Consider the following 22,407-nt stretch of genomic DNA (forward strand, 5'->3'; position numbering starts at 1 on the left):
CAAACCTGATTTAGTCCCGTAACATTTTAATGGAAGCAGTTTACCGTAGACACCCAGTTAAATACTTTTTTACCGACTTTGTCAAAGCATTCAACACTTTGCCACACAATGACTTCTTAATAAAATCTATGCCTACAGTATTTAAGATCAGCTAGTAAATTGAATTACAGGTTGGCTTGCTAATAGACATTTAAGTGGATTAGAGTGATAAGTGGCGACCCTCATGGATCAGTTCTTGCATCACTTCTAAATGTGTTTTTTATCAATGACTTACCACACTGCATTTAAAATTATACCAAGTTATACGCCGATAATGGCAAAATTATATGAGTTATTGATGTCAACCAATTTTCTTCTGATTGTGAAAAACTGCAGTCGGACATCAACAGCGCTGCAAATCGGTCGCACAAATGTTTTTTGAACTTCAACTTTCAAAAGTGCAACCTAATGCAAGTTCGTTGTCATAAAAACTAATTAATAATACCTTGGCTGACATTGATGGTCAGGTAGGCAAGCAAATGCTTGGTTCTCTCAAGAAGACATTTTAGTGTTGGAACTTTTGATCTATGGAAAAAACTGTACCAGCTGTACATTAAACCACATTTAGATTTTTGTTTGCAAGCCTGGTCATCCCTTCTCATACTAGAAGTTGCTCTTGTCCAATAACGCGGAATTTTGTTCAATATTGTTCAATTTATTATATTACTACATACTTTCTTTTTTTAAGCTTACTTATCAAACTCGGCATATAATTGAAAAAAATGGCCTGTTTTTTAAAAACCGTGATGCAAGCAACCTCAATTATCGGCATACGGCAGACTAATAAAATATGAAAGTCTGGTGTTGCTTTCCTTTATCAATAATTAACTTTTTATGTATAAGTTTGATTGATGTAATAAATAAATAAAAATCTAAGTTTTTTTGTTTTTGTTTTTGAAATCTCGATCTTACTTTAAAAGCTTTCGGACACCAGAAGTTCAGCTCAGATTGCCGCTAAAAAACTAAGTGCAAAACGACCACGGAAAATTACTACTGCTTTAAAGCTGTAGCTTTAGCTTCAACCAAAATATTGATCCATGATGAGCAAATGACTTGCCTTGGCGATGAAACAGAACATTTTGCAAAGCAACTTATGATAGCAAAATTCCAATGAACTTATGTGCAGTTTTCCTTCAAAATATAAATGTAAAGTAACATTCCTAGAAATAAGAAAGCAACCATTAACTTATATAATTGCACATGTTTTTAATTTAAAATTATGCATGTTTATAGGGGTGCGTAATTGCTCCTATACCCAGGACGTCATAAAAGCTCTCTGCGTCTCTGCCTCCAAGGAGTCCTTACGGTCTTATCAAAGAGCACCGCATTATAATGTGCTATATCTTGCTTATTATAAATCACATTAATAAACCTGTCCGTTTAACTCACTTTTATATAGAAATTCGTCGACAAAATATTTTTAAAATTTAGATGATAAGGCATCATAATTTTAAAAATGCAAACCGTTTCTGGCGGAGATTTTTTTTCAAATAAATTTTTTCCGCTGCGGTGTGGAGCGTGAATTCTAACGGATTCAGTACAGCGTTATACTTCTATTTACAGTTCACATGGTCTCTGGTTGAATGCTTCAAAGGTTGAAAAAAAAAAACCTCTTATGTTTAAATAGTAGCAAAATTTCTTTAGTTAGAAGAGCGAGAATATGACAACAAAATAATATGTGTTAACAAAAAAGCCGAGTGGCTAATATCAGCAAACTTTTGTATATATCAAGAAAAAAAAACACCCCAATTTATTTTCATTGCAATGAGTAAATCGAGATCTAGAAAAAGAAAATCAGAAAAGCAAGGTTTTGACAAAACAATTAAAAAATGTAACGATTCAAAAATAAAAGTATGTAACAATTCAAAAATAAATGTAAACTTAAAGGAAGAAAATATAGAAAACATACAACGAAATCAGAATGGTAAGTACTTACTTGAAACCTACTTATTTATTTAGCAACTTAATGCTTGTTAAGAAATCTTTTACATGGAGTTAAATTTATTGCATTTTAATTAATATTATTATATTATTATATCTTATTCAAACTTGATATATATTATTTAAACTTGATAAGCTGGATACATTGCCCTTAAAGAAGAGTTTTATATACAAAAATTATAAAATATCTCATCCTTCTTCTGCTCTTCGAGTCTCTCAGTTAAGGTTAACTGAGCACTTTCTTAATTTCCAGTTGCTGTTGGCCAACTACAATAATACATGTCTGACCAAATTTAATTAGAGATTCAATTTTTTTAATGAGATTTCTCAACCTGAAGATCTCCTAATAAGTCATCAAAAGCTAGATGACAATTTCGATAATGAAATTGAATTAATAATTTCTAAAATGGAATTAACAAATTCCATTTTACTTTCACATGCTTTTCTCTTCGATTTTTAAATGAGTCCATTTTTCATTCCGTTATTAGAAGGGCTAAATGAGCATGACAATTAGCACTACAAATAATCTGTAAAGCATTTTTTGAATAGTGCCATGCTTTATCAATTAAGTTAGAGCTGCAGATAAGAAAGTTTGTGCTTGAATAATTGCATAAATTGGGTTATTTGGTTCTCCTTAAAACACATATTAAAATAAATATTAGTTAAAAATTTTTTTAATGTTTAAAGAAGTTTTTTTTTCAAGTTTATTGAGACCAGTTTAGAAATTTTGAGTTATTTTGTTATACATTTTTTAACCATTAACAAATAATCACTGTATATAACAAATAATCATCTTCCCTGTTATACATTGTATGTTATACATTTTTTAACCATTAACAAACAGTCACTGTAATAACAAATAATGATCTTCCCTGCTCTATTTGATTGATAAGATTGATGAAAGTCACTAACACTAATTTAAAAATTAAATTGAATCTTTTTTAATAAACAGTAATAAAAAATTTTTCAATTAAATTTGAATTAAAAATTATATATTTGAACAAAAACAATTTTAAAAGTATCCAACTCATTCATTCAAGTTTTAAATCTTTTCCTATAATTACATTCTCACCTAAAGTTATATAAGTGTGGTTTTTAAATTTTTCAAATATAAAATAAAAAAATGTTTCACTAAGAAAAAAAGTAAGAAGCGCTACACAAAATCATTTTTATAAAATCATTTCAATAAAAAGCAATTTTCTAAAAAAAATTAAAACTTAAAATATAGTTAAACAAATTTGGTCAAATGCAATATTTTTTTAATCAAATATTCCAAACTTTTAGATGCTTTAATAAATATCAGAAAAACTGTTGTTGACGATTCTTTTTCTAATGTATTCATGATATGATACAAAACATTACTGTGTAAAACTATTACTAAAACTTAAAAACTATTACTAAAACATCAATTTTAATTTATCCATGAGCTTTTTTATCTGAATATTAAAAAAAGTCTGTAAAAATACTTATCGCCCACCATATTCAATCAGGGCTTGTGACGAAGCAAGCGCAATCACGCTCCGCTCGTAAAATGCGCCCGAAAATGGTATTTTCAAACGTTTTAGGCGCGATAAACAACACTCGTTCAGCTTATAACGAGTGTATAAAATAACGCTTGTCCAATAGTTTAGGATTATTTTCTTATTTTCATTAAATATTTTAAAAAGATTTTTTATTAAAGATATTCTATTATCAAAGCACTGATATAAAATATAAAAAGCACTACGTCGTTCTCTTTTGCACTAACGTAATGAATGAGCAATTTCAATAATAGAATGTGCACATGGAAACACAATGTGAATACAAAAATGTCCAAATAAAATAAGAATAGAACATTAGAAAAGCATTATAAGCAAATTGAAACTGCAGAGTATTTTTAATCTTGTGAAAGTATCAAATAAGATTTATTTGATTTATTGTTTGTAATATTCCACACATTGTTTATAATAAAAATAAATATTAATAATAGAGTAATTTTTAAAATTAGTTTTTGTTCATAGTATAGGTTTTTTATTAACTATTATTTATTTTAACTCAAATTTAAAACGATTCTGTTGTTTAGAATGTTTGCAATCAAGGACATTTGAAAAGGAAACAAAGTAATGATATCAACATTTATTAAATGGAAAGTTGATAGAACATAGCTATAATATAGATACATAGCTATCTAAAAAAATTAAATAATTAATTTGAATAAAAAATATCAAGAAATATAAAAACCATTAACCGTTAATTAAGTTTACAGCTTAACATTTTAAAATACATATATCAAAACAACGAAGCAAAACTAAGTCACTAAATTTTACTTACAATACTAAATCAATAAAAAGTGATCTGACAATATACAAGAAGTTTGGAAGTATAAAAATCTACATCGTTGAAGTAGTTCCATGAGTGTGAAACTAATTCAAGCATTAAACTTGAAGGGGAAGTTGCAATTTGTTACGTTTTTGATCGTGCTTAAAATAAATTACTTTAAAATTTATCTTTTTAAACAATTTTAAATAAAGTTACGCAAAACGCATTCACAAATTATTTCTAATGGTTGTTTAATGAATAAACAAATTTTATTTAAATTATTAAAAAGTCTTATATAAATTATTTTTAAATTGTATAAATATTTATTTAAAAAAATACTGTAGTCTATTTAAAATAGTAATTTTTAATCATTTCATGCTCTGATTAATAATTCAAGTTAAAAAAAAAGTTTTTAATAATTTGTTGTAAAAATAGAAACAAACAAAAAAAGCAATTAAATCATTCCATTGCAACGGAAGATTTAATTTATTCTTTATTAGTTTATCTTTCAAAAGATTTTTAGAAACACATGGAAAAATAGTTTCAAACGTTTAAATTTATCATAAAAAATACACACAAGAAAATTTTTAGCCTACATAAGCCTACACAAAAAATTTTTTATCTAACATTTGTTAATTTACACTAAATGCGTTTAATTTAAACAATTGCTATAATAAATTTTTTATTTTATTTAAAGTAAAATAAAAACTTTAAAAAAGATCAACGGTTAAAAGTTATTCATAACATAACAATTTTTTTAATAGAATTTAAATTGTTGAAACATAAATATAAAAAATTATAAGTGTGGTCAGTTAGAATGTGCGATCGCACTCCATTCCCGTCCAAGCCTGATATATATATAACTATAAATGCGAGTTTAGAGCACTATAACATCACACTAAAATAGCCTGCTGCCAGTGGCTTCAGTACATACATAGACTATCTTATAGCTTGCTATCACAAGGGAGTGCCTCTTCATTGATTGGTGGTTTAATAATTTGTTATCTAAAAACTTTAAAGTATAAAAAGTGTTAAAGTGTAAAAGAAACAGTTGACAGAAGACTTGAAAAGTTGTAGGTTGTATGAGTCAGGAAAACATGAAGATGAGAGAAAATTCCAAAGGGTTGAAGTGCCTTGGAAAGAAACTAGGCAAATAAAATTTTAGAGCATGCATGGACAGGTACAGTAAAAGGATGAGATTTTGCTGAATGACGAGTCATGGGAGAGTAAGTTTTGGCTGATGGAACTTGCAATGATAGCTGCGACCATGATAGTATTTGTAGTAATCAGAAAGAGATTCAACTTTATGGCAATAAGAGAGAGGCTCAAGCTATTTTGAGAGGCAAGCTCAATTACCTCAAAAACTTTTCCAAATACACTATATGAGGCAAGCTTAAGGAGAAGACCAGCATGCTAATTTTTGTTGAAAGCTTTAGATGTCATAAGTAATCGCCCTTGGTTCTCTGCCCCTTTTTAATGCACAATAAAATCTATCAGTCACAACAGCAAGTCAGTCGTAGAGTGAGAGGATCAAAAAATTTATTGATTATTTGACAGTAAGTTATTTGAATCAAGATGGAATGTTAAAAAATTTGTTGATCAAAGACTCAAAAACCTTGTTAATAACAGGTAGAAGACTGATTGGGCCATAGTTAGAGGGGTCGGAATGTTCTCCAGAGTTTTTAAAATTGAAACCACAGATGCCATTTTCCAGCAGGCAGAAAAACAAGATTCAGTCAGGCACTTTTAATTAATTTTGGGTTTTAATTAAGACTTTTCTAATTCCTTAAACTTTTAATTAATTCAGGCATATTTAATTAATTTAAAAAAATATTGTTAAAAACTAAAATTTAAAAGATTTAGTAAAATATAAGGTTTTTTTGATTTTTGTTTGTAATAATCTAAGAACATAGTGCTAAATTTATTAAAATCAATTTTCACAATTTCCTACATAAAAACCAGAAAACTAGTAACCCTAAATTAAAATCACTATTCAAATTAAAAATTTATATAGTCATTGATAACAATGATAAAATAGACAGTGACAATGCCATGGTTGACAAATTTTCAGCGCTTAGTTTCGAAAGTTAATAAGCCCATAATAACAGTTAAAGAATAACAATGTTGTTAAATTTATGAGCTCCATAGTTGCTAAATAGTTGTTGTATAGTTGTTGGAAATTTTGATTATTATTAGTTTTTAAAAAGAAATAGAAGAATTTCTTGTTAAGGGTTAAATGCTAACCTTATATGTCTTAACTTCAAAAAAACTGATATGATTTTCGTTTAATCTCCAAGAAAAAACTACTTCTGCTAAAATGTTGAAATTAAATTCAAAAGTAATTAATAACAGCTATATCCATCAAGAAATATCTTGGCGTGTTGATTGACTGAAATCATTCACCATCACCCATCAAGAAATATCTTGGCGTAATGATTGACTAAAATCATTCATGAAACTTTCACATTGATGAGCTATGCAAGAAACTTGAGTTAATTGTATGCTTTTAACAATTTGTCATTATGTCAATAAAGTTAACCTTGAGAATATGCATTTAATATGCATTATTCTAATGTCATCTTAGTGATTGTTGTCAAGTTTAGGGTCAAGTTGGAAACTATTACATTAACAAGTTACTATCGTCTCAGCATTAATCCATTAGGATAATAAACTTCTCGTGATTTAAATCAGATATATAGAAGTCTTTCAAAAAACTTGACATTCCAACCTTTCCAGTAAAGTTTACTAATCTTCTTTTTGTTTTCTTTTTAAAAAAATTTAATATCTTCCATTACAAACTTTTTAATGAAAGTAGACAAATGCATTCATACTCTACTAGAAATGTATATAATGGAAGTATATATAATGTACCATCTTATAAACTCAAAAGCATGGTAAGCATTCTGTTGTCTATCAGTGCATCTGTGAATGGAACAGGAACCTTGTATGCATTTTAAATGATTTCAAAAAAAGTAAAAAACTTAAAAATATTTTATTTTAACTTGTAGACATGAATATCTCCTTATCAGTACTTTTTTTTGTTTATTTTTTCCTTTTTTATTATTATGACCTGCAAATTATGGTTTCTACATGTTTATTTTTAATGTCAGTGACGTATCCAAGCCAATTTTGACACCTGTATGCCGCTTTTGGCACCTATATTTGATCCCAAACTCCAGTTTTGGATCAAATATAAATCCAGTTATGGGTATAATTTTAGCATAAGTTCTTTGCATTATAAAAATTAGAGAATTAAATAAAATATTGGATAAATGTGTATATAACACGCTCCCTTAGCATAAATTGTAATTGAATGTGATGCTTGTGTTTAAAAAAAAAGTCTTCATAACATCCACAGGATTCATGTACTGCTACTCTAGTTCAAATATCTGCTGTATGCTAAAATAAGACACTGCATGTGTTAATGTACTATGTGTTTTAATGAATTTTTTTGTGCTTAGTATTACTTATAATATATTAAAAAATTGGTGTCACTCCTTTAATCAGACTTTTTAATGAGTGACACCATCTTTATGAATCATTATTGTAAATAATATTATGCTCATAACTATCATTAAAATATTGTTATTATTTTTATTATTAATGCTATTGTAAAAATGATTTGCGAAAATTAAATAGCTAGTTGTGTTGTTGTTTTTAATATCTCATAAATAATCTATAAACAATAATTTTAATAAATAGTATTATCATCATGATCACGCTGCTACTTGGAAAATGCAGGAGTAGATGAGAATTACTACGTAAATACTAATAACGTATCACAAACTTAACGTCAAAAATAATAAAAACTAATTTTTAAATGTTGTGTTATTGTAAAATTATGGTATAAATTCAGGTAATACCAGTAACTAAGGAAGGCGTTGCCCCGGGCTCAAAAAAAAAACTTGTTTGGGGCACCAAAGAAAACAAAAAGGAGTACATAAAAAAAAGGCCTTTTTAAATATAAGTAGTAGTATTTTTTATTTTTATTTTATTTAGTCAACTATTTTATTACTTTGGCCTTTATCACATTTGCTACGCCACTGGGTAGTAAAAATTGAAAAAATATTTTACAATTAATTTTAAAAGATTTTATCAATTAACAAAAAACACTAAATTGCTTTAAATGAGCTTTGTATGTTTATTGGCAATTCTTGCACGTATCGTTGACCATAGAACAGCAAGATCCACACAACCAATTTTCACAGGATTCACAACGCATCCATAATTGTCTTTGAGCAGTAATTTCATCTAAAAAAAAATGTCACAAGCTTGATATTTTTTAGAACTCAAAGAACCGTCAGTTAATTTTAAAATTATGAACAAATTTTTTATTCAAATAAAAAACCATGATGTGTATCCATTATAAAAATGTTAAAATTTACTGGTAAGTTTACAGGTAAAGTTACTGGTAAATTCGCAACACTTATCAACATTTCACAATATTACTGCTGATTGTCTCCTTCGTTTTTTATCTGTGAATGACCGAAGTTAGAGTTTCAAAATTTCACTCATTTTTTTGAAAAAATTGTTAATTTTCAAAAATTAATAATTTTTTTTTTGTAAATATAATTAATTTGGTGAATATAGAAAAATTTCTTAGCTTTAATAAAAAAAACCAATTAAATTCCTTCTATTTTCATCAACTGGATATAGCCAAACATAGGAAACTTTTTTTTCTCAAAATGATTTTACAATATAGAAACAATATAGAAAAATTTCTTAGCGTTAATAAAAAAAACCAATTAAATTCCTTCTATTTTCATCAACTGGATATAGCCAAACATAGGAAACTTTTTTTTCTCAAAATGATTTTAACTGTGAGTCATGGTCAAGCTTATGTAGAAAAAATTGTTAATTTTCAAAAATTAATAATTTTTTTTTTTGTAAATTTAATTAATTTGGTGAATCTTAATAATACTAAGATATAATAAATATAATCATTTATTTCAATAATTTGCTTATTTTAAATTTTAATAGTATGCATTTTTTCAAATTTGAGAGAAAAAAATTTATAAAATTTGAGTTTGCATACTTTTTTATAATTTTTCTTAAATGACCAAAGTTACATGGTGACTGAACTTAGGCGATTTTACGGTATATATTAATTTTTAATGTTATTAAAATTTAAGTAAATTAAATTATCATTTTTTATGTTTTACGCAAGTATAACATAAATGATACATTTGATTGCACATTTCATTTTTGATTTTTGTTGTTGTTATTTTCAGTGTACTCTAATTGCAAATTTAACTTTCCAAAAGTATTTTTAATTTCTTGAATAAGAAAATTTATTATTTATTAATATGCAAAGAATTTTGTAACTTTCCTAACTTAAGGTAAACAGTAAAAATGTAAATAAAGAATTTTTGAATAACAAGATTCAATAAAAAAAAACAATAAATTAAACATTGAAAAATCTTAAATAAAGAGTGACTGATGTCAATTAATAAATAAAGTTTTTTTTTAACTTTTGAATAAATGATTTTGTTTGTTAATGACAACGCTTTTTTTCACATTGAAAAAAAAACATTGTTCTTAATTAACTTAATTCATTTCTTTCTCAAGGAAAAACTAGAAAACTCAGGGACTTTTTATTGTTTTTTAATATTCAGGGAGAACTCAGGCAAAATTTTTCCATTTTTCTAAAATAATTTTTTTATTAAGTTATTAACAATAATTTAAGTTATGATAAAATTCATAATATATATTATCAGTAATTTTTTATAAAATTGTACATTTGTTGTTAAATTTATATGGTTCGGCATAATACTGTCACTGGGTCAAATCATTATCCATTAAGTTTCTGTTCAACTAGATGGATTGAGACCAAATTATTGCAGATCGTTCAATTGAAATATGGGACAACATTGTAAAATTAGTTAGATTTTGGGAAACTTTATCTAAGTCTTTATCAACAGTCTTCCTCAAAAAGTTGTTATAATGTTCAAAAAGCATAAAATGTTTTAAAATTATAATTTTAAAACTGTGTAATAACTTCCTGACAGTTTTAAAATTACAATTTTTCAGTTGTGTTGCCAACTTGTTCAAAACCTACTAGACCATATCAGACTGATCAACCAATGATTCCATACGAGTACAATCATCTTAGAGAATTGATAACAAATATTTTAGATATATTTATCAAACGTAAATCCAAGCTGCAAAATTGATTTAAATCTCATAATTTAGATAAAAAGAAAATTTAAAGGAAGATCCCTCTCCTCCCCCAACCCTCTTCCTCTTATTGCTTATGAGTTTTAATGTAGAAACTCATAAGCAATAAGGTGTTTAATACACAAGGTTGGGGGGTTAAAGAGGTTATTACATTATTTTGTTTGTGTGGAGATTATATCTGCAACACAATATAGAAAAATTTCTAAGCTTTAATAAAAAAAACCAATTAAATTCCTTCTATTTTCATCAACTGGATATAGCCAAACATAGGAAACTTTTTTATATTCTCAAAATGATTTTAACTGTGAGTCATGGTCAAGCTTATGTAGAAAGGGGTTTCAGCATAAACAAAACAATTCAAAGTAAAAATATTCAGTCTAAATCGATAGTCTCCCATCACATTATAAAAGATTATATGAATTCTCAAAATACTTAAGCTGAATATTAATATCACAAATGCATTAATGATATGAGTTAAGTCAGGCAGACAACAGTACCAAATCAGCCTAATAGAGCAGAAAAATTTAAGGAAAGAGAGCAAATCAAACCACCAAAAAGCAATCTTATTAGAGGAAACAACCAATCAAACCACCAAAAAGCAATCTTATTAGAAGAAACAACCAATCAAACCACCAAAAAGCAATCTTATTAGAAGAAACAACCAATCAAACCACCAAAAAGCAATCTTATTAGAAGAAACAACCAATCAAACCACCAAAAAGCAATCTTATTAGAAGAAACAACCAATCAAACCACCAAAAAGCAATCTTATTAGAAGAAACAACTAATCAAACCACCAAAAAGCAATCTTATTAGAAGAAACAACCAATCAAACCACCAAAAAGCAATCTTATTAGAAGAAACAACCAATCAAACCACCAAAAAGCAATCTTATTAGAAGAAACAACCAATCAAACCACCAAAAAGCAATCTTATTAGAAGAAACAACCAATCAAACCAGAGAAGAAAAAAAAGAGTTTACTTGTAACAGCATGTTGTACATTAAACAAAGATTTTATTCAATCTGTTGAAGATGCTGACAAAAGTAATGATTTAACAATGCTTAAAAAACTGGTCTAAAAAGAAAATGTGACAAAACAGAAAAAATATCAAAAGAGTTAGATTCAGTTTTAGGAACTGTTAAAAAAGCAAAGAAAAAACATATCGATAAAGTTTATAACTAAAAAACTTTTTTTTGTGTCAATTTTAGAATTAATAAAATATATTTTCTTTGTTTTATGACTTCTAAGTATAAGTTAGTTTTTTAATTTAATGTTTATATGTGTGTGTGTGTGTGTGTGTGTGTGTGTGTGTGTGTGTGTGTGTGTGTGTGTGTGTGTGTGTGTATAATTTAAGTGACATCTTTTATAGTATGTGTAATAATATTATAAGCATTATAAGCATTAAAACATCATATCCGGTATCATACTATTTATTTCTTTTTTAAGTAATATTTCAGCTCATATATTAAGAGCCATTATCAAGCTAATAAAACCGTTCTAAAATAAATTTATTAGTTTGATAATGGCTCTATTACTTAAAAAAAGAAATAAATAGTATGATAGTGTATATGTTTTAATGCTTATAATATATATATATATATATATATATATATATATATATATATATATATATATATATATATATATATATATTTATATATATATAAATTTATATATGTATATATTTATATATACATATATATTTATTTATATATATATTTATATATATATATTTATTTATTTATATATATATATATATATATATATATATATATATATATATATATATATATATATATATATATATATATATTAGGGTTATGACATTTTTTGAATCTGTTGTGGTCATACTTCTATAATCTGAGAAATGTTGAGTAATTGATAAAAAACTGGTTTAATGGTAGTCTAGTTGCAACAATTCCCCCCTCCCCCTCCCCCCTTCCTTGATAATAATGTGATTTTTCATAGATTACTTGAGGACACATAAAGCTTATTTCCAACCCATTTATGAACAGCCACAAAAATAAATAAAACTAATTGTGAATTATATTTAGTATTTATAAACTACATATCATTGAAGTGGATCAATAAAAGTAATTATTTTCAGCAAGTTTGTTTTAACGCTTCACAGGTCATTCTTTCCAATAAATTTCACCTTTGCATATTCCCATTTTTTTGAATTTTGAAGGAGATCTTCCATCAATTTAATGCCTCGTTCAGCAATGATGTTTGTTCTTGGAATATGAACTTCGCTATCTTCTTTGCTCCAGTGTTTCATAAAGCACTTTAAAGCAGCTGTACACTTAATTTCAGTCAATGCATCAAGCATGTAGTCATATGATTTATCATCAAATAATTGTTTGCTGAACCAAAGTTTTTTCCATTGATTTGCAATGAAAGTTGCTGCACTTTCAAGTTCACACCTCCATGTTGGTATAAGAAAATAGGCAAGAAGAATATATGATGCTCTAGAGTTCCATCTAGCACTGTGCAATGGAGGAAGCTTGTGCCACTTCATTTTTGGTAATTTTTTATGATTCTTGAAGTAACTAAAAGCTTCACATAACTCATAAAGGAATTTGAAGTCATCTCGCCATCCCAAGTTTATGTAATGATTAGGCTCAGCTTCATATGTATAATTTTTTAAAGATTTTCATAATTTTTGGTTAAGTCCTTCACAAATTTATAATCAAAACCAGGACTTGTTGATTTACAATTTACAAAATGATCCAAAACGTGTTCAAAAGGAGATCCAGTATATGATGCTGATATCCTAAATATTGTGGTTTAGTAAAGCCTCTGGTTTCTATTTCATTTTGTATTTTTAAAACTACCATTTAATCTTCCTGTGTTTACTGCTGTTGTGTCACATAATCATTGAAATACATTTCCATGCATCAAAATCATTTAGCAATTTTTTAAAAGCTTAAAAAATATCATTGGATTTTCCACTTTCACATTTAACAATTCCTTAATTGTTAATTTTCCTTTTCTCATTTTGAAGTCTCACAACTTGGTATTCAGTCTTGTTTATTTTCTTTCCATCAAAATGTAGGCAGAATTGTTCTTCTTGTACCATTTTAGCAACAATTTTCTTCATGCTTTCCCCTTGCCTCATAGTTGATCTCCATATTCCTGTCTGACTTGGAGTTTCTATTTCAATATCTTTTTCAAATAACTTTATACAGATTCAAGCTGATTTATTTGTACTTAAAGATTCAGTTATCACAAGATTAGATGCTAACTTTGTTCTATTATATACTCTCTTTCTTGATTTTTTAATTCCACTGGTTCATAATTGTCTTGTGAATCTAAATCTGAACCACTTTCTTCTGATAGAGTTGAACTGTTAACTGGACAATTATTTGCTTTGCTTGTAGAAGTTGTATCTTTTGCATTACAAACTCTGACTTTTGAAGGATGTAATGACACTTGTGTGTTAATACTGTGACCAACTTTCAACTCCTGAACTTTATAATTGTATGTTATAAAATTTTTTATCTTCCAGACTAAACCATATGCCCTTAATATTGGTGATATCAAAAAGATCTCCAAAAACAGAGCACTTTTCTTTTTTGCCACGCTTTTTAAGATACTTGTCATGTTTTTCTATAACCTTTTCAATTTTTCTTCCAACTGATTTTTTAGAAATACTTGGAAAGTTGAGTTTGTTCCATAATTTACTTATTTCGACAGCAATTAACTTTACTCTTTCTTTTCTGCTTTTTTCAATTGATGCCAGGTTGTTGTAACGTCCAATAATAAAAGTTTTTTTTAGCATTCTATTAAATGAATCCAATGGTTTTTCAATAAAGGGTAAACCAATTCTTGATGTTATACGTTTTTCAAACGAAACAAAATTTTTTGTCCATACTCTTGAGTATTTGTCAACAACAGTTTTGCTATATTTATTTGAAATATTAGAAAAATCTAAAATGCATGGATAATATATGTTAGTAATGTTCTATGTTTTAATATTATTTTAATAAAAATATTTTTCTTTAAAAATTTACTGTATAAATATAAAATTAATTAAAAAAGACATTGACAAAAGAAATGAGTAAAACATAAAATGCATTAGTATTAACTATTTTCTATATTTGTGTAATATTTCAGTTCAGACCAACATATTACACAAGCACATAAAATAGTTTTTACTTAGGTGTGTTTTATAGTGAATTTAAAAATCAAATACTTGCATAATAGTCATAAAAACAACAATATTTTTATAGCATAACTTAATTGTGGGTGGGTGGTGGACATTTTTTAACTATATTCAATATTACTATGAAATTTTAATATTAACTATCAATTTCTCAGGTTTTAAAACTATGGCCAATTAAAACTGTGCCAAAAGTTAAAAAAATCATAACCCTAATATATATATATATATATATATATATATGTATATATAGTGTGTATATATATATTCTGCATTATACTCAGGCTAACACCCTGAACAGTGAAACCGCAGATTGCCATACCAAAATGGTAAAACTCTAAAAAGTCTAACTTTGACAGACTTTTTTTTTTACAACAGGAAATTTTTTTATAACAGCAGGAAATTCATTAAGTCTATCTTTTAATTCAATAATTAAATGATCTACAAGAAGTGAGATAATGCTAAAATAATATAATTTAAATGCGAAACATCAAGAGTTTTAGCTAGATCGATTAAGTACAAATTGCTACAATAGATATCATTATTTTAAAATTTATAATAAAGATCTAAAATTTGTGTTTTTAAACATTCAATTTTATTACACTGTTGTGATACATCATACAAGTACTCCAGTGTAAACCAACAGGGCTGGCATTGAAACAGTCAATTATTTGTTTTATTAAAACATAACTTACAATAAAAGAAAAATTTGTCATAAGATTTAAAAACATTAGGCTTTTGAACATTTGTCAGTACTATAATTCTTGCCCTCATTGTATGTGATTTCTTTCATTAAATGAAAAATAACCTTAAGTTTCTCAACCCATCTAGTTTGACACATATCAAATAATTTTGCTTAAGCAGTAAAAATCAACTTATTGAGACAGCCTGCCCATATCTAACACTTTAAACAGGTATGTTTTCCACAAGAGGATTTTCATTTCTCTGCAACATGTTAATAATAAATTTACTAAATGTATCAATAGCTATTTTATATACTTACTTCAATTATAATATGATTTTTTTAATTAAATTAAGTTTATAAAATAAAAAAAACAATAATAGTAGTAACTATATTGACTGGTGCAACTGTTTGAAGTGAATTCACTCCAAACATTTGTACCTATAGTTCCTACTACTGCCGCATCAACAGATAGCATAGTAATGATAGAGAAAACGCTGTTTTCCAAGGAGTGATAAACCGTAAATTCAAAAATGTACATCATCAGTCACTTAAAATACTTCTGAATTACTTAATTATAAATTTTTTTAGGGGAATTAATATTTCCTGATCATCCAGACTTCCTACCGAATCGATCTCCAAAAGAGGTTTTACAAGCAGGTGCCTTTGGTGGTGGATACTTCAGAAAAATAAAATCTGGTGTCACTAATGAATGGCACACTGATGCATGGAAAGAGTTTCCGGAAGATTGGTTTGACGGCTTAAAGCTTAGTTTACATGTTGCAAATCCAACATATGACAAATTAGTAAACAAATATAAAGTTAAATGTGGTTTATCTCTAGAAGGATGGGAGTCATATGGTATGTTTTTCATAATATTAATTTATTTACCTTAATCTTATGACATTTGATTTGTAAGAGCCCATTTATGTGGAATGCATTATAATTCATAAGTTAGTAAGAAAGATTAAGTAGTGTGTTATGATCTGGGCTGTCCTGAAGGGGGGCGTAGGAGGTGTCTATCCCCCACCTCCCACCCCCTAGTAAATTAATTATTTGGCAAATTTAAACATTGGAGTGGGCAAAATTGAATTTGTAAATGGCAGCAGAGGCAGTTTTACAGTGGGGGTGGGGGCACCCCTTTCCATAAAATCGCCTTCACACAAACACACACACACCCAACCTCAAAGAAGGTGGTTTTCAAGTTATAGTTGGTTTTTGATGCATTTAGTTGGTTTTTGATGTATTTAGTTGGCTAGTCAGTATTTAACACAATTCAGTTCGGTAAATTTTAGTTTTAAAGACTTTTTTTTTGTGGAACTTTTTAGTACTTTTTAAAGATTCACCCCTTCCTCCCTCATGTTATTCATAGAATTGCCTCTGGCAGTCAGCAAATGTTAGCAAACAAGGATCTTTTTTATTTTAAGATTTTAGTCAGAAAAAAAATTTTTCTGGGACTTACTTGGCAAAAAACAGATACTCCTTCCCCTTCCCTTCCCTCATCTCCTTTTAGATCTTTTTGGTATGCCCCTGGTTATGATTTTTTATATTTGTTGTAATAAATATTTTATTATAATAAATCTTTTACTGTAATAAAGAGTTATTAGTTATATGTTTGAGACCGACAACAAATTATACTTCTGTCCACTTAACTAAGCAAATAGTTGTTATGTTTTTAACCCTTTACTTCACCAAATCACACCAAATATATAATAAAGAATTTTATGTTTTAATTTTTACCTCTATAGTATTCTATTTCATGTCCAAAAAAATATTACTTTCATGACTTTTTTAAAAGATATGGACATGTTGTTCTCAACAACATTGCAAGAAATGGGTATACAAACTACACAAATTTTTTTAACTAATTTTCGGAATAAAATCACCTTAAAAACAAATAGATATCAATATAAATATTAAAAAAGTATAAGTTTCCATTTAAATGTTTAAAACTCTAGTTGTGGAAATTATAAAAACAATTGCAAGAGGTAACCAAACACAAGTGGACTTAGCAAAAAAAAAATTTTTGCAAAAAATACGACTATATCCAGACTTGCAATGTTTGCATCTTTGCTGCTTTTCAGCAGCAAAGATGCAAACATTGGCAGTTGACCGATATTGTCTAAACAGATTTCTTTAGCTTGAGCGTTTACTGGGGAGAGTTTTCTTTTCTCAGCAGGTGTATTACTTGTTGGTCTGCTTCGAGAAACTTTGTTCTTGTAATAGAGAAATAGAGAATCTGCAATGCGTCTTTGGAATCCTAATAGCTGAGTGATATTTTTCCTGATATATCCATTTTGTTTACAATGTCTTTTATACAAAATCCAACCATTCACTATAGCTACATTTATACAATAATAAATTATATGTCTATACCAATTTTTTGTGCCTAATTTAATTCTATAAAATGCCATTAACATGTCACAAAGTTAACACCACCCATATGTTTAGTATATTGATATACCATTTCTGGGCAAGACACTTTTACAATAACTTTATCTTTGTTGGACCAGCGATTAATTGATTCTCTTAATAAATGTAGATGCTAGCTGTACTACTTCATTATCTATCCAACGTATCCAACTGTTATGTTGGAATTAAAATCAACCTGGTTATCTAATGAGTCACATCCCATTTTTTCTAGTTTTTTTTTTTTAGACATTACTTTTTCAGCACCATGCAAGCGGATATTACGAATGGTTCCTACAACCCATATTCCAAAATCCTTTAGAGTGTTAAACAATTTTATGCCTTATATTTTTGGCAAATGTGTAACAAGCTTCAGCACTGCTGCTTCAACTTTACCATATTCTTTAGAAATATCGATATTTTCTTACTTGCCAAGATAGATAGTAAAATAAAGTAAATAAAAGCATAGTAAAGCATGCCACTGACTCCACATTGCGCTCAGAATTTTATGCCCCATTTGTGCGGGTTATTCAGAAGATACTGTCTGATTGGACACCTTGATTTTGTGGGAATAATTGGTTCGATTTTGTGGGAATTGATTCGATTTGTGGGAATAATTGATTTGTCTAAAGATTGAAATTCTTCTTGTTTAACTAACCTGCACTTATCAAGAACAGATTGCACGATTGGTCTAACTTTGTACAAATGATCATACTCTGCTGTGCATTTTTTTGGCATGTGTGTATTATCATTTGCATAAAAATACTTTTAATACTTCAAATATAGTTTTAAGCCTATATAATAATATATAAACCAATATAATTTTGTGTATTGAGACCAATACATCCTATATTGTAGATATTTTAGCACTCCCGTAGTATTTAGTATACCAATAAACTGCTCAATTTCATCACAATTAGTAATAACAGATTTTCCTGTCATTTGTACAGAATATAAGTTTGTCTGGTCAACAATGATTTTGAATAAAGCTGCATCAAAAAATTCATTAAAGTATTGTCTTTGTGTCCATACCAAATGTGTAATCTTTTTGAATTCTTCACCTTTGAAACTAAAATCAACATTGTGAGGCAATTGCTTGCGCATTGCCTCACAATGTGCAACAATTGCGTTTTAGCATTGGTTCTTGCGGTATTTAGTGTTTAAGCAATAAAAGTTTCTCAAAACCTTATCTGCGCAATGTTGTTGTCTAACAACATTGCGCAACATAGTAACTCTAATCATTTTTACCCATGTAAATTTAAAAGAAGTTATTTAAATTTAAAAGAAATTATCAAATAATAATAACTAATTTATATTATTTTATTTTAAAAACACTTTCTAGACAAAATCATATATGAAAATACAGATATAGAATTTTAAAATTATATGAACGGCTTCACTTTTACACATTTTTTAACTTGAGTTATGAATTACATGTAAAACATAGTCCTATCCAGCAGGAAAACGATTTAAATTTAAGGACTTATCTGTGATTTTAATTTTTATAGGTCTGTAAATTAAATGATGTCTTGAGTTACTAAATTTAGAATAAATATTTGCTGTTGTTGTGCAACAACACTGCGAAGTAAAGGGTTAAACACAGTATTTTAAAAAGTTTTTACTTTATTCAATGACTATTATCAGTTTAAAAAAATAAGTATATAGAAAGATAAAGTTAGCAGTTACTTCTTATTGCTTATACACAGTTCTTATTTTATAGTATTACAATGTTAGCTTAATTAAGTAATGGTTAACTGTTTTGATAATTCTTGATTTAATATTGAATTTTTTTAATTATTTAATTGAATTTGTTTACAATAAGTTCATATTTAATGTTCTCTCATCGTTAAAACATAAATAGAACTTTAAAACTATTCTATGTAATAGGAAATTCTTAAATTGTTTCTTATATAATAATGATTTTAACTTATGTTTTTACGAAGTATTATAAACTAGCTGTTTGGACTAATATGGTTCGTTTTCAGTTTTCAGTAAATATATTCTATATATGGTCTCTTTATTTCCATAATTTTTAGTAAATATATTCTATAAATGATCTCTTTACTTTAATAATTTTTAGTTAACACTAAAAAATATTTCACTTGAAAATCTTGGCTTTGGGTTCAATACTTTAAAACTTCTTTTATAAACTTCTAATAATAAACAGGAAAAAAAGGGTTACATAATAATTTTTTTTGCTATAAAATTTAATTTCACTACATAGTAATTATGTAAAAAAGTCTATGTATCTTATATAGTATAAAAATATAGCAAAAATAAGAGATATTTATAGAAAAAATAAGAGATATTAAACAATATAAAATAAGTTCTTTTTAATTTTTTTTCTTCATAATATCTTTGCTATTAAACTGAGAAGCGTTTACATGCAAGAGTTGAAAAATGTAAAAATTCACTCTTTAAAATATAACTAAATCAGGATATATAGTCACCGAAAATGGGAAATTATAATATAAGCAGAGACGTATGTTTCGAGACCAAAGTCTTGGTCTCGAGACGCCTCGAGATTTATATTTAACTGTCTTGGTCTTGGTATTGTTCTTGAAGCCTAAAGTCTTGGTCTTATCTTGGTCTTGGACCTCTACTGTCTTTTACTTTCTTGATTCTTACGAAAAATATCAACTCAATGAATGGAATAAATGTTAATAACAAACCGTAGATCGCCGTAACCTCCCGTTCTCGATGAGAGTTCGTCGCGTTGGTTTGACAAGGTTCTAACTGAAACTTTTTATATTAGGAGAATTTTTTAAAAATCTTTATTTTTTTACCCCTTACATGTGTGAGCATGAGTTTTATTGTGTTGGACTTTTTAGAACCTAAGTCTTGATCCCGGTCTTGTAGAAACTGTCAAAGTCTTGGTCTTGGGTTGATTTTTTGATGTTTTGGTTTTGGTCTTGAAGCATTCAGTCTTGGTCCTGGACTTATACCCAAATGTCTTGGTCTTAGTCTTGGTCTTGGTCTTTACTGTCTTGATTACATCTCTAAATATGTCACAGAAAAGTTAGGGAACTTTATTGTACAAAGTGGCTGGCCACCCTGAATATCCATTATGGATAGATAAAGTAGAGTATACTATCTTAGCTCTGCTTTCAATGAGAAGTTGTTAGGTTTAACACAGATAAATACGTCGAAAGTCAAAATTTACATCTACCACTTCTAATCATCCCAGAAGCATAAATTAATATTTTTCAGACATAGAGGCCCTACAGAATGGGATTAGCTTTTTTTTCGAAAAAAGCTGATTTGTGGACATCCTAATACATGCAAACATACACTCACGTATATATATATGTATTAGTCCTTATAAAATATTCGTATTAATTCTAGGTTGGATAAAGCGTCAAGATCCTTTTGGATGGTTTCAATGGTATTGTAGATTTTATCTTGGTCGACGAACAGTAGATGATACACGGCAAATTAGTCGTTGGAAAAAGTTTTTAGCAAGATTTAAAGCTAACCTTGTAAATAAAATAAATCGCGCAAATGCAAAATATAACGATTATACTATCTCACCAGTAATCAGGCAAGCGTTGCTGCATTGGGGGTATGAAGTGACTCCAACAGATGTTGAGAATGGAAAAGTTGTAAAAAAATCTGAGTTAAAAACTTCTAATTTCAGTCATATTTTGCTTTGAGTTATTATTCTTGTTTTTGTTCACAAATTTATGGCTAAAGAAATAAATTAAAAAAAGAAAAGATGGTAATTTTTGTAGCTTTCTATTTATATGTTATATTTATTGTCTTGGTTTGGCCTTGTACATTAACCGAAATGAAGTAAATTTTTAATAATATAGAATACTTAAACAAAATAATATGATAGAATCATTAATATAAGTTTTAAGGTGGTATGGCAAGGTGTGTGTGTGTGTGTGTGTGTGTTTGTGTGTGTGTTTGTGTTGCTCCAGCAAATTGAAATTTTACGGGAAAAAAATTGTATATATGTAAGAGAGTTGCCTCAATTGAAACATTTATTAATCAAAAATGGCTTAATTATGAAAACAATTATGATTTGATGAAAACAAACCGACAACCCTGCTATTCTTTTAAACATAATATGACCTGATGGATTGCACAGTTATTGGAAATAAATTTGTTTTTGATAAAAATACCATTTTGTTCCAATCAATTTGTATCAATCAAGGCAACTGGTTGCCCAAATTTGATTTAATTTGAGCAGGATGTTTCTTTTAAAAAAGTAAAATCAATAAGAATTTATTCAAAAGGATTTTAATCTTTACAGTGAAAATTCAAACCGTTCATTCTAAACTTATAATATGATTAATATTGTCCTGGCAATTTGAAATTTTGCAAAAAAAATTGTATAAAAGTTTCAACTGTTATGAGTTCTCTTGACTTATTGGTTAAAAAAAAAAAATTAATATTTTGAACTTGAATTATTTGAAGATAAAATATGAACAATAAATAATCTGTGAAATAAAAAAAAAATTTTACAAATTGGAAATATTAATTGATAAAGTGCGTGAAGCAGGGTTGTTTCATATTTTTATTTCGTTTTATAATGGCAGCTAAATAGGTGAATAAATAACATCAATTATTTAGATTTTTATAAGAGATAAAAGGTAGAAATTGGCAACCAGTTGTGGTTGCTATGTGCGTTACTATAGACAATTCGTGACGTTAGAATTATCTTGTTCTACCTCCACTTTTTGAAAAAGTTG

General features: G+C 27.6%; 1 protein-coding gene across 1 annotated transcript; it reads left to right on the forward strand.

Annotated features, from left to right (window-relative positions):
* Positions 1 to 1,533: 1,533 nt before the first annotated feature.
* On the forward strand, positions 1,534 to 21,424 carry LOC100211596 (uncharacterized). Its single transcript, XM_065787763.1, has 3 exons — positions 1,534 to 1,963; positions 15,893 to 16,162; positions 21,056 to 21,424. Exons 1-3 carry the CDS (start codon positions 1,804 to 1,806, stop codon positions 21,361 to 21,363), a joined length of 738 nt encoding a protein of 245 aa, XP_065643835.1. The 5' UTR covers positions 1,534 to 1,803; the 3' UTR covers positions 21,364 to 21,424.
* The last annotated feature ends 983 nt before the right edge of the window (positions 21,425 to 22,407 follow it).

Source organism: Hydra vulgaris, chromosome 01, assembly GCF_038396675.1.
Source record: "Hydra vulgaris chromosome 01, alternate assembly HydraT2T_AEP".
NCBI classification, from domain to species: Eukaryota; Metazoa; Cnidaria; class Hydrozoa; order Anthoathecata; family Hydridae; genus Hydra; species Hydra vulgaris.

Coding starts and splice junctions, on each gene's coding strand:
- LOC100211596 (XM_065787763.1), top strand. CDS start 1,804: ATGAGTAAATCGAGATCTAGAAAAAGAAAATCAGAAAAGCAAGGTTTT. Junction 1,964..15,892: donor CATACAACGAAATCAGAATG/GTAAGTACTTAC, acceptor AAATTTTTTTAG/GGGAATTAATATTTCCTGAT. Junction 16,163..21,055: donor AGAAGGATGGGAGTCATATG/GTATGTTTTTCA, acceptor TATTAATTCTAG/GTTGGATAAAGCGTCAAGAT.